The sequence below is a fragment of the Capsicum annuum genome, chromosome 12, assembly GCF_002878395.1.
Source record: "Capsicum annuum cultivar UCD-10X-F1 chromosome 12, UCD10Xv1.1, whole genome shotgun sequence".
Lineage (NCBI taxonomy): Eukaryota > Viridiplantae > Streptophyta > Magnoliopsida > Solanales > Solanaceae > Capsicum > Capsicum annuum.
In genome coordinates, this window is record NC_061122.1 from 1,205,901 (window position 1) to 1,221,059 (window position 15,159).

A 15,159-nucleotide genomic window follows, 5' to 3' on the forward strand; every position below is an offset into this window, starting at 1 on the left:
CTATTCAACTTGTGTTGGCATGTCCATGGATAGTGAGGTCACCTTGGCGACATATATGTATTTCCCTTCGATGAGTCTTTTACTTGTTATATTTTCTTTGTTTCAATTACGATATCATTTATCGTGTTATTATTCTTTTCTCGAGTGTTTTTATCATTACTTATTCACAATTATATTCTTTTTCTTTTGTCTGTTCTAAAATAGAGAATTTATGAAAATAATCTTTCCATTTGTATACTTTATATATTTAATATATGTTGCTATTGCCTTTTTATCAATTAGAGTTTGGTCCCCTCACTACCCACCTTGGCATTAAACTTCTACCTAAAATAAAAGAACCACACATTTTTTTTAGTACTAATGATGTTGACCTTTGACTTTTTTATATTATAACTTCTTTTATTTAAATGTTTATAAATATTTAATTATAAACTCAATTACTATTATTCTATATAATCTGAGACTGATGTAACACAAACCCATAAATTTTAAATTTATCTCTAAAAAACATTTGGCCTTCCCTAAATGATCACATTACACTTGTAACTTTTGTAATCAGTCCATTCATTTAAGAGTCAACTATGTTAATTATATTCATTTACACTATTTACACTCTTTTGTAGAAGAGAAAAAGGTGGAAAGATTTATGATTACAAATTAGGTAAAATTGAATAACTAATTAAAGATTAAGTTAGCCACCAAGAAGGGGGGGGGGGGCTAATTCACCAACTCAATTGATATATATATATATATATATAATTATTTAATTCTGTCAAACTCGAAAGCCACCCTCCTATTGACAATAATGTAAATATTCTTTTATTTTTCCAATTTAACATGTTATAATCAATTAATTACCAACCATTTTATCTGGTTATGCGTATCGTCATAACATTTACTTATAATTATTTTATAAATGATCTGATCACATAAACGTATCAACTTCAGTTAAACAATAATATTTGCTTGATACCAACATCGATAATGGTGAAAGGATTGAAATTTCTATATCCTTAATCAAACATTCCTAGTTTGAGTCCTTATGAATGAAAAAAATCTTGCTAGCGTAATCACTCTCGACGAAAAAATATATTATTTTTATATGCTTAAAATTATTTTTTATATATTTATTGTAGGTGTTGAACCCCCTTCGACTAGGTTTTCTTCAAATATCGAACCCCCTTCGACCAGTGGCGGAACCAGGATTTTCATTGAGGGGGTTCAGAAGTAAACATACGGACTAATCGAAGGGGGTTCAACATCTACTATATATATATATATATAAATATTTTTGACCTTATAAAAATGTTATAATTTTCCGTCGAAAGGGGTTCGGATGAACCCCTGATTACATGGTGGATCCGCCACTGTCTTCGACTAGGTTTTCTTTAAATATTGAACCCCCTGAGTTGAAATTCTGACTCTGCCTTTGAATATATCCTCTGCAATGTACGGACCTGAATTTAATCAGACCTCGATACGAATACGGAATTACGTACGGATACAGTACATATATACATTTGCTTGGTAAGAAAGGGAAGGTAATATGTTACCATCAAAGCCAGTACATGCTAATTGAAAGTATATATTATAATCATCAATTTTAGTGGCTGCCAATTTTGGTGATATCATAATAAGTTTCCAACTTCCCATTTAATTTAATTACGTGTTCCAACTTTATTCCTTCTATTTTCCAATTATTTTTTCTTGACTTTTTGATCTTTCTTTCCATACTATATATTTTCAATAAAACTACACTTTCTTCTCTCCACACAAATTCATTGTTCTTCAACCTAAGTATCAACCATGGGTGGTGATAATAAGGTATGAATTCACTAACTTTTTTTTAGTGTATGAAAAAAGATTAAAACCGATCTTTATATAACTTGATTGTGTTTGATCATGAATTTACTACATATTAACTGATCATATAATCGTGCTTGCGTAAATACTTCTCATACATAATTCTTTTCTCCTATTGTCTTTTCACTTACACAATATAAAAAAAGGGCAGTGTCCGGTGCACTAAAGCTATCACTATATGCGGTATGTGGGGAAGGGCCCCACCACAAGCGTATATCATACGCAGTCTTATCTTGCATTTTTGTCAGAGGCTGTTTCCAAGACTTCAACCTGTGACCTCCTAGTCACATGGCATCAACTTTGCCAGCACAATATATTGTTCACAAATTTTTCTTTAAGAGCTTTGATTAATTATGTGAGTATAATTACTATTTTATTTAGAGCTTTGATTAATTACTGTAACTTATTGTTTAATTATCAGATCACCATCATGGTACTCAAGGTTGATCTTCAGTGTTGTAGCTGCTACAAAAAAGTCAAAAAAATTCTCTGTAAATTTCCTCGTAAGTTTTTTTTTTTTTTTTTTTTTTTTTTTTTTTTTTGTGAATTTTCAATATTATTATAATATGAATAGGAATTTATTTGATTTTTTCTAAAAAAAAATTTGGTGTGATTTTTTTTTTTTTTTGGCAATAGAAATTAGAGACCAAATATATGATGAGAAGGGCAATAAAGTTACAATTACTGTGATTTGTTGCAATCCTGAAAAACTACGTGACAAACTGTGTAGTAAAGGGTGTGGAGTAATCAAAAGCATTGAAATCATAGAGCCTCCAAAGCCCAAACCACCTGAAAAGCCCAAAGAACCCGAAAAACCCAAACAACCCGAAAAGCCCAAAGAGCCAGAAAAACCTAAACAACCCGAAAAGCCCAAAGAGCCCGAAAAACCTAAACAGCCTGAGAAGCCCAAAGAGCCTGAGAAGCCTAAGGCACCTGAAAAGCCGAAAGAGCCTGAAAAACCCAAAGAGCCAGAAAAGCCGAAAGAAGCTCCTAAACCACCACCAGTTGCACCACCACCAGCACCAGAGTCTGTACCAGTGCCAGTTCAAGAATACCCACCGCCACCATCAGGATATTGTTGTGGACAATGTTACGCCGGCCATACCGGGGGCCCATGTTATCAGTGGTACGGAAGACCGGTCCCACCGCCCCCGTGTTACGGTAACTATGGATATAGCTATGGGCCTGGGCCTTATTGCTATAATAGAGGGTGTTATGTGAGCAGATGTGATCCATATCTATGCAGTGATGAAAATGCCACAGGATGCTCAATTATGTAAGGTGGCCCAATGGGCTAGCTTTCTTGTTATGGGTCATTTTCTGGGCCCATCAATGTTGTGGTTTTATTATCATAGATGTAAAACAATGTATATAGGTACAGGTTTCTTTTTTCTTTTGTCAAATAGAATAAAGGTGTTATCAAGATTTGATTAATAAATGTCATTTTTCAACATTACTAGTGATCTAATTTCTCAAAAAGTGCCAATTGAATCGATGTTATTAGTTGTGGATTCGAACTTTTTGATATTTTCTGTTTCTTCAAATGATATGATGGGTCAATTATTCGCTTCATTGGTTCCAACGGTGGCTAAATGAAACTCACGATTCTATCCTTTTACTTAAGCATGAATAAGACTTGGCATTTTGTTTGGATAAAAAAAGTGAAATACACATTCCAAAAGTTAAAAGGAAAAACTTTTGAAGAATCTTATATTCGCCTTTCTACCTAGCTTTTCAAAGACTCAAGTATGTGACGTTTATTTGGGACGAATAATTTTCTACATGACATGTAAATGAAACTTATGACCTTTTTCTCTTTGCGTATGCATGAGCAACATAGTTTAATGAATAGATCTTTATTGGTCGGTCTTTTTTGAAATTCACTACATCAAACGTTAGTGCAATACATACTTAAAAAAGTTAAAGGGAAAACTTTTGAAGGGGAGACTTGGGGTAACTGATGAAGTTGTTGCCATATAACCAGAAGGTCATGAGTTCAAACCTTGGGAACAATCTCTGGCAGAAATGCAAGGTAAGGTTGCGTACAATATACCCTTGTGATGTGCCCCTTCCCAAAACCCCGCGCTCCCGCATACTGGGCACTTTATGCATCGAACTGTCCTTTAAAACTTTTGAAGAACCTTATATTCGTCTTTCTGCCTAGCTTTTCAAAGACTCAAGTACATGATACTTGTTTGAAATGAATAACCTTTTCTCTTTCCTATGGACGAGTAATACTGAAATTCACATCAAAAGTTAGTGCAATATATACTCCAAAAAGTTAGAAGGGGAAACTTTTGAAGGGGAGTCTTGGAGTAACTGGTAAAGTTATTGTCGTATAATTAGGAGGTCACGGTCATGGATTCAAGCCTTGAAAACAACCTTTGACAGAAATTCAAGGTATATAAGACTGCGTACAATATACCCTTGTAGTGTCACCCTTCTCCAAATCCTGCGCATAGCGAACACTTTAGTGCATTAGATTGTCGGTCCTTTAAAACTTTTGAAGAACCTTATATTCGCCTTCCTGCCTAGCTTTTCAAAGACTCAAGTACATAATTTTTGTTTGAGATGAATAATTTTCTACATGACATGTAATGAAACTTGTGACCTTGTTTTTTTCTTTTTGCTTATGCATGAGCAACATAGTTTATCGAATAAATCTTTATTGTCCGATTTTTTCTGGAATTTGCTCATAATGAAAGCTTTAGTATATCAAAAGTTAGTAGGTAAAGTTGCATCTAATACACCCTTGTAGTCTATGCATGGAAAACTTTAGTGTACCAAACTGCTCTTTAAAACTTTTGAAGTACCTTATATTCGCCTTTCTGGCTAGCTTTTCAAAAACTCAAGTACATGTCGTTTGCTTGAGATGAATAATTTTGTACATGACGTGTAAATGAAACTTGTGACCTTTCCTCTTTGCTTTATGCACGAGCTACATAGTTTAGTGAATAGATCTTTATTATCAGCTCCAAACGAAAGCTTTTAGTATATCAAAGTAGGGCTGTACATAGGTCGGGTTGGTTCGGTTTTTTATTAAAATATAATCAAACCAATAATGCCGGTTTTCTAAATTTATAAACCAAATCAAACCAATATACAATCGATTTTTTTATTTTGATTTTAGTTGGTTTTTTTTTGGGTTTTTCGGTTTTCTCGGTTTTTTTACAATTATAATATGATTGAAGAAAGAAATAAAATGTTCTCACTAAAAAGATTAAAAAAAAACAATGGTCATAGAGTAATTTCAATAAAAATTAAGTTGGCAAATTACTAAGACGTCTAAACTACTATCTCTCAAAGTAATATTATGTGAATACCTAATAGTTCAATTTCTAAGTCACTAGTCACAATAGCTTATCTGAAAGTTCCCTTCACATAAAATGTAAGCATACAAAAGAACGAAGAATTGGAGACAGCTTATTAAAAACTTAACTTCATGAAGTAATTAATTATAACATAATTCCATTAAAAAAAAAAAGAGAGAAAGAAGAGAAACAAACCTAAATCACAACTTGACGAATGAGAAAAGTAAGATGAGAAAATAATGAGAACTCTCTGAAAACTTGGAAAGTAAAATGTAACAATTGAATAAGATGAGAAAATAATGAGAACTCTCTGAAAACTTGTAAAGTAAAATGTAACAATTGAAGCAATTAAAGAGTTTTAGATTTTTATATTAATATTGGGCTTTGTATTAATTTGTTATTAATGGAAAAATACTATAATTAAAGGCTCAAGAATGTATATCTATTTTTTAAATATAAAAAAATAATAAAAGTAATTAGAAAGTAGATTATAAGTAGTATTTTTTACGTATAAAAAACTAAAATTATATATGTATTACGTCGGTTCGATTTGGATTTGGTTTGATTTTATTTTTGCTAATACCAAATCAAGAATGATTGTTTTTTTTTTTTTTTTTGCCAACACCAAACCAATCAAATCTAACCATAAGTCATTTTTTTTCTTCAGTTTGATTTAATTCATCAATTCGGTTTAACTTAACGGTTGGATTTTTACACCCCTGTGTCAAAGTTAGTGGAATGCATACCCTAAAAGTTTAGGGGTAAATTTTCCAAAAACCCATACTTTAAAGGAGCAATATGTTACTAATCCTTTCTTCATCAAATTTCACCTCTCCCATTTCTCTCAACCAAACCCCAAACCACCATAGTTGATAAGGCACAAAAATGGCATCTACTTCAACAAGCTCTGCACTTTCTCCTCTCTATGAATCCAAATTCTTCTTCTCCACCTTCACTTTTCCCCGTAAATTCACTTTCCCCCTCAAACTTCTCAAATCTTCCATTCAAACCCCCAAAGTTTTACAACCCCAAGTTTCAAGAAAAACTGTTTCTTCATCAAAAAGCAAACTTTGGGTCAACCCCAAAAGCCCCAGAGCTTCTGAGCTGAAGAGGAAATCTTATGATTTCAGGTATGCTTCATTAGTGAAAGTAGCTCAGTCTTTGGATTCTTGTAATGCTGTACAAGAAGATGTGTTTAATGTTTTAGCTAATTTGGGTGATAAGTTAGTAGAACAAGATGTTGTTGTTACTTTGAATAACATGTCTAATCCTGAAACTGCGTTGTTGGCTATGGAGTATTTTCAACAAAGGTTGAAGTTTAGTAAAGAGGTGATTGTATATAATGTGATTTTGAAAGTTGTGAGGAAAAATAAAGATTTTGGCAAAGCAGAGAAGGTGTTTGATGAAATGATTGAGAGAGGTGTAAAGCCTGATAATGTTACGTTCTCGACGATTATTAGTTGTGCTAGGCAGTGTAATTTGCCTGAAAAGGCGATAGAGTGGTTTGAAAAGTTGCCGTCTTTTGAATGTGAACCTGATGATGTTACATATTCGGTGATGATTGATTGTTATGGTAAGGCGGGTAATGTGGATATGGCGTTGAGTTTGTATGATCGTGCAAGGACGGAGAAATGGAGGATAGATGCTGTGACGTTTGCGACGTTGATTAGGATTTATGGGACTGCGGGGAATTTTGATGGGTGTTTGAATGTGTATGAGGAAATGAAAGTGCTTGGTGTAAAGCCTAATATGACTGTGTATAACAGTTTGTTGGATGCTATGGGAAGAGCTAGGAGGCCATGGCAGGCAAAGAACATTTATGCGGAAATGCTAAGCAATGGGTTTCAACCAAGTTGGGGTACCTATGCTTCACTCGTTCGAGCTTATGGTAGGGCTCGTTATAGTGAAGATGCTCTTAAAATCTATAAAGAAATGAAGGAGAAAGGGTTGGAGCTTAGTGTGGTACTATATAATACACTTTTGGCAATGTGTGCTGATGTCGGACTTATGGATGAGGCCTTTAACATTTTTGAGGAGATGAAGGCCTCGGGCTGCCAACCTGACAGCTGGACATACTCTTCTCTAATCACCATATACTCTTGTAGTGGGAAGGTCTCGGAGGTGGAATCAACATTGAATGAGATGATGGAAGCAGGATTTGATCCAAATATCTTTGTCCTGACCTCGCTTATTCAGTGTTATGGAAAAGCAGGTCGGATAGATGATGTCGTAAGAACGTTCGATAGGCTGTCAGATTTGGGATTATCTGCAGATGAGCGGTTTACTGGTTGTCTTCTTAATGTGTTAACACAAACAGCAAAGGAAGACCTTCATAAGCTAACTATCTGCCTTGAGAGGGCAAATCCAAAGCTTGGTTACGTGGTGAAACTCCTGCTGGATGAAGAGGTTGTTGAAGAAGAAGGCGTATTTAAGAAACATGCTGCTGAACTTTTGGATTCTGTAACTACGGATGTACGGAAAGCTTACTGTAACTGTTTGATTGACATATGTGTCAACCTTAACCAGTTGGAGAGAGCTTGTGAGTTGTTAGATGTTGGGCTAACTCTCAACATCTATAAGGATATTATGTCTCGAAATGCAACTCAATGGTCTTTACATTTGAAGAGCCTCTCGCTCGGGGCAGCTTTAACAGCATTGCACATCTGGATGAACGACTTGAACAAAGCACTTGAAAGTGGGGAAGAGTTCCCATCATTGCTTGGAATCAACACAGGACATGGAAAACATAAATATTCCGAGAAAGGTCTGGCAGGTGTATTTGAGTCGCACCTTAAGGAATTAAATGCTCCGTTCCATGAAGCACCTGATCATGCTGGGTGGTTTTTGACTACAAAGGTTGCGGCTACATCATGGTTGGAGTCTAGACGTGCTCAAGAGGTGGTTGCTTCTTAGCAGTGGCCTCGGCTTCTTTTACGCTCTGGCCTTGATGATTCTTGTGCTACAGAGATTTTGTTACTCTTACATTTGAAAGGTACTTTTAGTAGATTATTGATTGTTTAGGACACCTCTTGTTTCCAGATGGGAGTCTTGAATTTTGAGTCAAGTAGCTATCAAAGTGTATCTCTTGCAATTAGCAATAGAAAAAGATTTTGAGGAAAAATGAATGAGATATCATATTAATATTTGGATTCTACCGTAACATCTGACCGTATCTTGCATAGAACACTAAACTAAACTGATGGAAAACTTGGAAAATGTTTTCTGTGGCACTAAGTTACTGTTTTATTCATATTGGAGTATTTGGCACCAGGTTACTGTTTTCATTGTATTGGAGCAAACTTAACTAGCTCGTGTGTTAAAAGAACAGAGCGGATGATATCTCTTCTTAATATTGACCAAGTTAAGTTTACTGACAGGGATGTATAGTACATCGATATCTATGAGTTGTTAATTGTGACGATGTAAAATTTTTGGTTGCTTTCTCAAAAGACTTGCATTTCATCCAACTGAGCAATAAAAGTCATAAAAAGTAATGCCCTATTTGGCATCCTGGTTTCTTATAATAAGCATTGTTTTCAGCTATGCACATATTTCTTGAAGTTAATACCAACAGTGCAATTACTCAGCAAAATTTGTGTGATAAAAAGGAGCATACTTTCCGTACGTTGTACAACGGAGCGCATTCCTGATTTGCAGAAACAAATATCTTTTGGTTAAGCAACATCTCAGTCATTTCGCCTGGTGTAATAACTCTCTCTTTCTGGAAGTTAACTTAGACCCCCTGTTCCGCTCATCCCGTTTATCAGCTCTTTGATCTGGCTACTATTACCTAGGTTGCTAACAACATTTTTAACTGAGTGACTAAATTTGAGATCAGCATCAAGCTATTCAGTTTTGCTGATAGCTTTGGTTTTTAATTTTCTCAACTCCGTTTTAATGTTGGTCAACCAATTCGCAATTCCTGATTAGCCATGGTTTGACTGAGCTTGTTTTTCCTCATCTTGAAAAGACCATTTACGTGTCATCCACATTGTTGAGGAATGATTTGATATTCTCCTCTAGCTACCCAAGACGACAAGCATATGGTCAAGAAATTCAGAGCTAGTTGTCCTAACCAAATGTGGACTGCAAATCTGAATTTGTGGAATTATGTGAAGCTTTGAATGTCATTACGTGTGAGTGGATGTTCAACTTTATTAGGTAATGGTGTTCGGTTTCCCTGTTACTAGCTAGTTATCCATGAAACTCAGGTATCCTCAATATATGTCCTCGCATAGAAAATTCTGGCACTGTCGACTTAATAAAACAAGGAATCAGGTCATATACCTCCATTTTTATACCCCTTCTGTTTTCAGCATTAGTGGTTTGGCTAATAATCTAATACTCATAATTTGTGCTAGCCTGATACTCTCTGGAGCTTTTTCCCTGTGTCACCTTCTGGTGCACATAACTCCAAGCACTATGTTCTATGAATGTATCATCGCGAATAATTAAGTCGCGTTGAGCTTGCTTAGTTACAGGTTAGTGCGGTCAAGAGATCGGCTGTGAATATCCAACTAAAGCAATCCCCCCAGGGCCCCATATTTGGCTGAAATCTTTGCCGAACTCTCCAAGTAGCTGATATGCCTCTTGCCTTCTTACTGTATATCATTCTTCCATGTTTCATGCTAGATTCTCTGCTTACTTCTGCATGTGTTTGTGCGTGTATATGTATACATAGTTTTCGTGAAATTGTTATAGAGTGAACGAATTGTTCAGCCGGCCAGCCCCAGTTCCCCAGTGTAAGGGATGAACCACATTGTGTCTGATTCTTTCTTCTCTCTGGAAATAAAACAGGTAAAGAAGACCAACAGGTTCAAAATAATAAGTACTGTAAGAATATGAGTAGGAATAGGAATAACATATAGAATCCTACTTGGGAAGGGATTGTAATGTAGTGTCCTATTAGGAAAAGGATTGGAATGTAATGTCTATAAATAGGGCCTCAATGTAATCATATAGTTACAACAATTCAATAATATTTTTCTCTTATATTTCTCACAAGTACATTATTTCCTCTTTCATCGTCTTAGACAGAGTCGGAGTCAGGAGTTAAACTTTATGGTTCTAAATTCTAGGATTGCGACATCAGGGGAGGGGCTAGTAACTGAGTTCTACGTTTCATGAATTTTGCTAAACCCGAGCGCTACGCTCCGGTCTTAATTAGGTACCGACCTTGTTAGTTGACAGTTTATGGGTCCCATTGGGTGCAATGTATAATGAATAATGCACCCCTCTTGACTTTCTTAAAAAATTAAACAATAAATTGTTTATCATATTCCTCCTCTGACGGTGCCTTTAAATAGTCTTATATATAATTAAATAATTGAAGAGTTTTGACTTCCATAGAATACTTTAATCTGTCTTGTTCTTGAAACTAATTAATAATGCAGGTGCTGCAAACTGTAAAATGCTTAGTTTAATGTTGCTTTTAGATGAAAGGTGACCTGCACGTTTCTTTGTCTGGGACTTTGAATCATATTATAGCAGATCTATATATAGAACAACATGTCATTAGTCCTAATGTCCATGCAAATTACTCATAAATCATGGGGAACTGCATTAATATTGGGAAAACAAGAGTTCTGAGTTTCGATGAGGAGGATGAATTGCTGGAGGAAACAGCCATTTGCTCCCAGGAAGTCCGGAAGCTGACTTCCGCGGAGGTTTATTATCTCCGTGATAGTTGCAAGAGTCAGAGAGTCAAGATTGTATTGACGAAAGAACAGTTGGAGATCTTCTTGAACGATATTAAAGATCTCCAATCTGGAAAAATCGTTCGATCTACTAGGGGAAGAAGAAGAAAAAGAAGTAAGAAATGGAGGCCCTGTTTAGATACAATTCCAGAATTGTAGAGTTATAAGAGCAGAGGTAATATGAATATTTTGTTTAGGTGTAAAACCAGCACCGCGTTATCCAAATTCTGACATTGTACATGAAAAAGACATAGTGAGCTTGCTCACATTGCCTGTCTCGAGCCGGATAAAGAAGGGTTGCGGTTGACTTGGAGCTAGCTTAAAACTAGCCAATTAACGATGAATCTTCACGTTATGTTTATGCCTGTGGAAAGTACTGAGAGCTGCTAGTATTTTTTGTGTTTATTTTGTATAATACGGGCATATGTGAGAATTCGTATAGTCGACCTCAACTTGTTTGAGAAGGGTGGCCGTTTTTACCTGCCATCGCGAGTTGAACTATGAGGGCTATAGGATATGTAGCTTCACTTTTACCTTTGTTGTTTACTTCAATCATAAGTCCCAAAACATGAAATGTCTATTTCCTGATTGTAGCATTTTATATGAACAGTGAAAATAATACGATTTCTGAAACTTGGATGCATGTATTCCACTTTCTAGTACGAGTGATGGGATTTTCATTAGTTACAGCTTATCAAAGAAGGATATAGGCAAAATGAATCAACGAGAGTTTATAACGATATGAAATCACTCTCCAAAATATGATTGTATTAGTTCCTCACTTCACGAATTCAGCACAACTTTATTCTGTAGCTACTCAACTCAATTGCATTTTGTATATACAAGTATCGAAAGAATGTATATCACACTGATGAACAAAGGAATCTGATAGATCTTTTTCTACAAATGTATGTATCTTCTTTCAAGATGTTTTTCTGATTATTGCTTTCTTATCTGTCTTCATCGATGATACTGAATCTTTCTCTCTTATAGCTGCTTCTCTCTTCATTTTCCTAGATTCAACTTCTATCGCTTTGTTTAATGTCTCAATCTTCTTCATTAGCATCTGGAAAATATACAAAAAAATTGAAAGGAATATGATACTTCTGTTATGTTTTTGATGGTGAAAGGGCAAGAAAACTTTGTTCAGGGCATGATAGTTTACCTTGATTTCTTCGTCTTTAGCATTTAAAGCAGACTCTTTTGTCTCACAGAATTTCCTCAGACATAGTACCTCTTTCTGAAGCCTATCGTACAAAAAACCAGATACCATATCGTTATCATTGCTATCGCTGCTTCCAGAGTTGTTCTTATTATCTTTATGTTCATCAGCCCTGTCCTTGATTTTCTGTCTATCTGTCATTTCCTTGCTATATATGTGCCCGTTGGAGTTTTCTTTGATTTCTGCGTTTTCCTTTTCAGCATTGTCAACAACCTTATTTCGAGAGGCCCACAGGCTCTTCTTGACCAAGCTGTTGTCTCCCGAGCCTTCCTTGTTGAATTGCTTGGAAGCATCATCCCTTCTATTCACCGAACTTCTATTGATGGCCGATGCCCTTGGTTGAGACGTTGATCTCTTCTTCAATCCAGCATTGCCCGACAAAATACTAAACAAATGATTCGTCTTCTGAGGTTTTGGTGATCCATTAGGAACGATAGAGTCACTTGTTGCTTGCTTCAGCCCTTCTTCCAGTGTCTTGAGCCTTAATCTCAGCTTGTCCTTGATTTGTCCTTCAGCTTTAGCAGTTCTCTCTGATATCGCGAGCTTGTCTCTGAGTCGTTGCATCTCCGCCTACAATTTAAATACACGAGATTACTCAAAGAAATAGACTAGTGAAGTACGGTAGCTCGTTTAGTCAGACTTTTAAGTACATTGTTCTAGTGACCTGCAAAAGCCTTCTCTCTTCTAGCCATTGCTTAACAGGCATGACTTTGTCATTCTCATCTTTCCACTCGTTTGCCACGACTGTTGCTACTCGATTTGCTGAGATCTTGAGTCTTGCTAGTTCCCTTTCCATTGTCCTCTTCTCCTCCTACATGTTCATGAAAAGCTCTACACAGTTAATCTCAGTGTAATTAAATTCTGCGACTTTGATTGACTGTTTTCGATGTTTTTTTTTATTACTTGCAGTTCGGAAATTTGTCTTTGACAATCGCGAATCTTGTTAGCAGCTGCACCTCCAGCAAGTATTGCCTCTTCAAGCTCTTTAATAGTTTGGGTAAGCCTTTCAACTTCTAAAATCTTTTGACGGTTTGTCTTATCCAGTATTTTGTGTTCCTCCTGCAGATGAGGATCAAATTCATGTTTATGCTGTTTGTATACTATCCATTAACTTGTTATCTACGTTCCTCGGACTCAGACAAAAATGCTGTCGCACTCGCGTTGGATCCTTCAAAAATGCATGCACTACTGGTCGAGGATCCGGCCGGCATATACATTTTTGAAGAGTCCGAGCAACGTAGCTTTGTTATATTCTGTTGGTTTTAACTCATGCCTGGCAGATTTCAATTTGTCGTCTTAGCTCAAAGTTGTGATTCTGAACTTCTTCGACTATTAGTGCTCTTTCGAAAGCACTTTTTAGTATCCTTTCTGCTTCTAGCAATGCTGCTTCTTTCGACTTGTTTTGTCTTTCCAAAGCCCTTGTATCCTCTTGCAATGCTGCAATCTGATTCATTTCGACATACAGTCAAACCTCTCTGTAACTACATCATGTGCTCGAATAATTTTTGGCTGATGATACGACATGACATGAAAAGCGGTCCTAAACACAACTTGGCCGTTATAGTGAAGTGTCGTTATAGAGAAGTCTGACGGTTTATACATACCTCATTCTTATACATCTTAATCTCTGATTCAAGAGGAGAAATAATGGACTCGATCGGAGGCGAATCGTCGTCCTTCTGGTCTGCATACACTCTTCTAAGAGTTGATTCAGCAGCATATTGTGCAGCCAAAGCTTCTTTCTTCTCATTACTGAGATTCTTGATATCAAGATTCTGCAATATTATTGTCGTACCTGTGTCAGATCCTTAAAGAAATACACACTCTCGAAGGATCCAACATGCACACGTTGGCATTTTGAAGAGTCCGAGCAACATAGGTAAACACTACTTTCTGAACTAGACTAAGGACAACAACAACAACATACCCAGTGTATTCCCACATAGTGGGGTCTGGGGAGGGTAGAGTAGAGTGTACGCAGACCATACCACTACCACAGGTAAAGTAGAGAGGTTGTTTCCGATAATCCCCCGGCTGAGGACCGATAACAGTATAACAAACACAACTGAACTAGAATAAGGAAAATAGAAAAAATTACAAACCTTTTGTTCAAGAAGATTTTCACTTATTTTCAGTTTTTCTTCTAGTCTTTGAACTTTACTTCCAAGCTGTAAAACAAAAAAATAAAAATTGGACTTTGGATTATAAAGTAAATTTTTGTAAGTTGAAGGATAATAAATAAATTGTAATAGTAAAGTTATAAAACTATTTTTTGATTTTGTCCCATTGAAGTGACTAAACTTTTTTCATTGTAAATTATTTCACTTTGAGATCGTTAGTTATCGAGACTAAAAATAGTTCAATAATCATACGCGGAATTAATGGTTAAGAGTACCTCTTCAAGTGCTTTATCTTTGAGAGTATCTGTTGCTTTCAAAGCCTTTATTTCACTTTGAGCTGATCCAACTTCTCTATTTTTCTCTGGAAAAAAATATATATTCAAAATCAAGAATTGAAAAGTAATTCAATAACTTGGAATTTACAAAAAGAATATTTAGTGGCTAAAAATGAAAATACTTCAGCTGACAGATTGCCACTGAAAACAATTACATGAAAATGAAAGATTACCTAAAGTCACTATTTATTTATTTATTTTTATGTTAAATCAATTACAAACACAGGAACCCCTGGATTTCTCATGGTATTAATGATAATAGTAGATGCAACCTTTCTTAACTAAGTGGGTTCAAAATCGAAAAATGTGAATAAAAGAACTAATCGAAGGGGGTTTAACGTCTGCTATATATATACACGAAAAACAATTTTAAGCTTGTATAAATAGTATAATAGCTAGTCCCGCCACTGTCTACCTGCATGAGCTAGGAGTAAGACCGGGATAGTACATTCTACCTTCTCCAGATCCCTTGTGTGATTAATCACACGGGGTACATCGTTATTGTTGTTGACAATAGTACATGCAAATGTATAGCTAGAGAGAATAAACTAAAATGCAATATTTTCATATATATATATATATATATATATATATATATATATATATATATAT

At 35.6% G+C, this 15,159-nt stretch overlaps 3 protein-coding genes across 5 annotated transcripts; 2 read left to right on the forward strand and 1 right to left on the reverse strand.

The window, feature by feature from the left end:
- Positions 1-1,617: 1,617 nt before the first annotated feature.
- On the forward strand, positions 1,618-3,380 carry LOC107851187 (pollen-specific leucine-rich repeat extensin-like protein 2). 3 transcript variants are annotated; one of them, XM_016696117.2, is made up of 3 exons: positions 1,618-1,824; positions 2,285-2,366; positions 2,500-3,319. In XM_016696117.2, the coding sequence occupies exons 1-3, from the start codon at positions 1,807-1,809 to the stop codon at positions 3,141-3,143; spliced, it is 744 nt and encodes a 247-aa protein (XP_016551603.2). In that variant the 5' UTR covers positions 1,618-1,806; the 3' UTR covers positions 3,144-3,319. The 3 variants fall into 3 exon arrangements, with proteins under 3 accessions (XP_016551603.2, XP_047256271.1, NP_001311614.1); XM_047400315.1 differs by having other exon boundaries at positions 1,745-1,822; positions 2,280-2,366; NM_001324685.1 differs by lacking the exon at positions 1,618-1,824 and having other exon boundaries at positions 2,284-2,366; positions 2,500-3,380.
- Positions 3,381-5,960: 2,580 nt separating this feature from the next.
- Positions 5,961-13,490, forward strand: LOC107850881 (pentatricopeptide repeat-containing protein At4g16390, chloroplastic). Its single transcript, XM_016695680.2, has 2 exons — positions 5,961-8,166; positions 13,002-13,490. Exon 1 carries the CDS (start codon positions 6,060-6,062, stop codon positions 8,085-8,087), a length of 2,028 nt encoding a protein of 675 aa, XP_016551166.2. The 5' UTR covers positions 5,961-6,059; the 3' UTR covers positions 8,088-8,166; positions 13,002-13,490.
- On the reverse strand, positions 11,580-14,604 carry LOC107850882 (microtubule-associated protein 70-5; the record flags this gene model as incomplete). The annotated part of the gene is made up of 8 exons (XM_047401040.1): positions 11,580-11,936; positions 12,036-12,662; positions 12,757-12,903; positions 12,996-13,151; positions 13,366-13,536; positions 13,697-13,867; positions 14,195-14,260; positions 14,488-14,604. Coding segments are annotated over 8 exons (1,599 nt in total), but the record flags the coding sequence as incomplete, so codon positions are not given.
- Between the last annotated feature and the right edge of the window lie 555 nt (positions 14,605-15,159).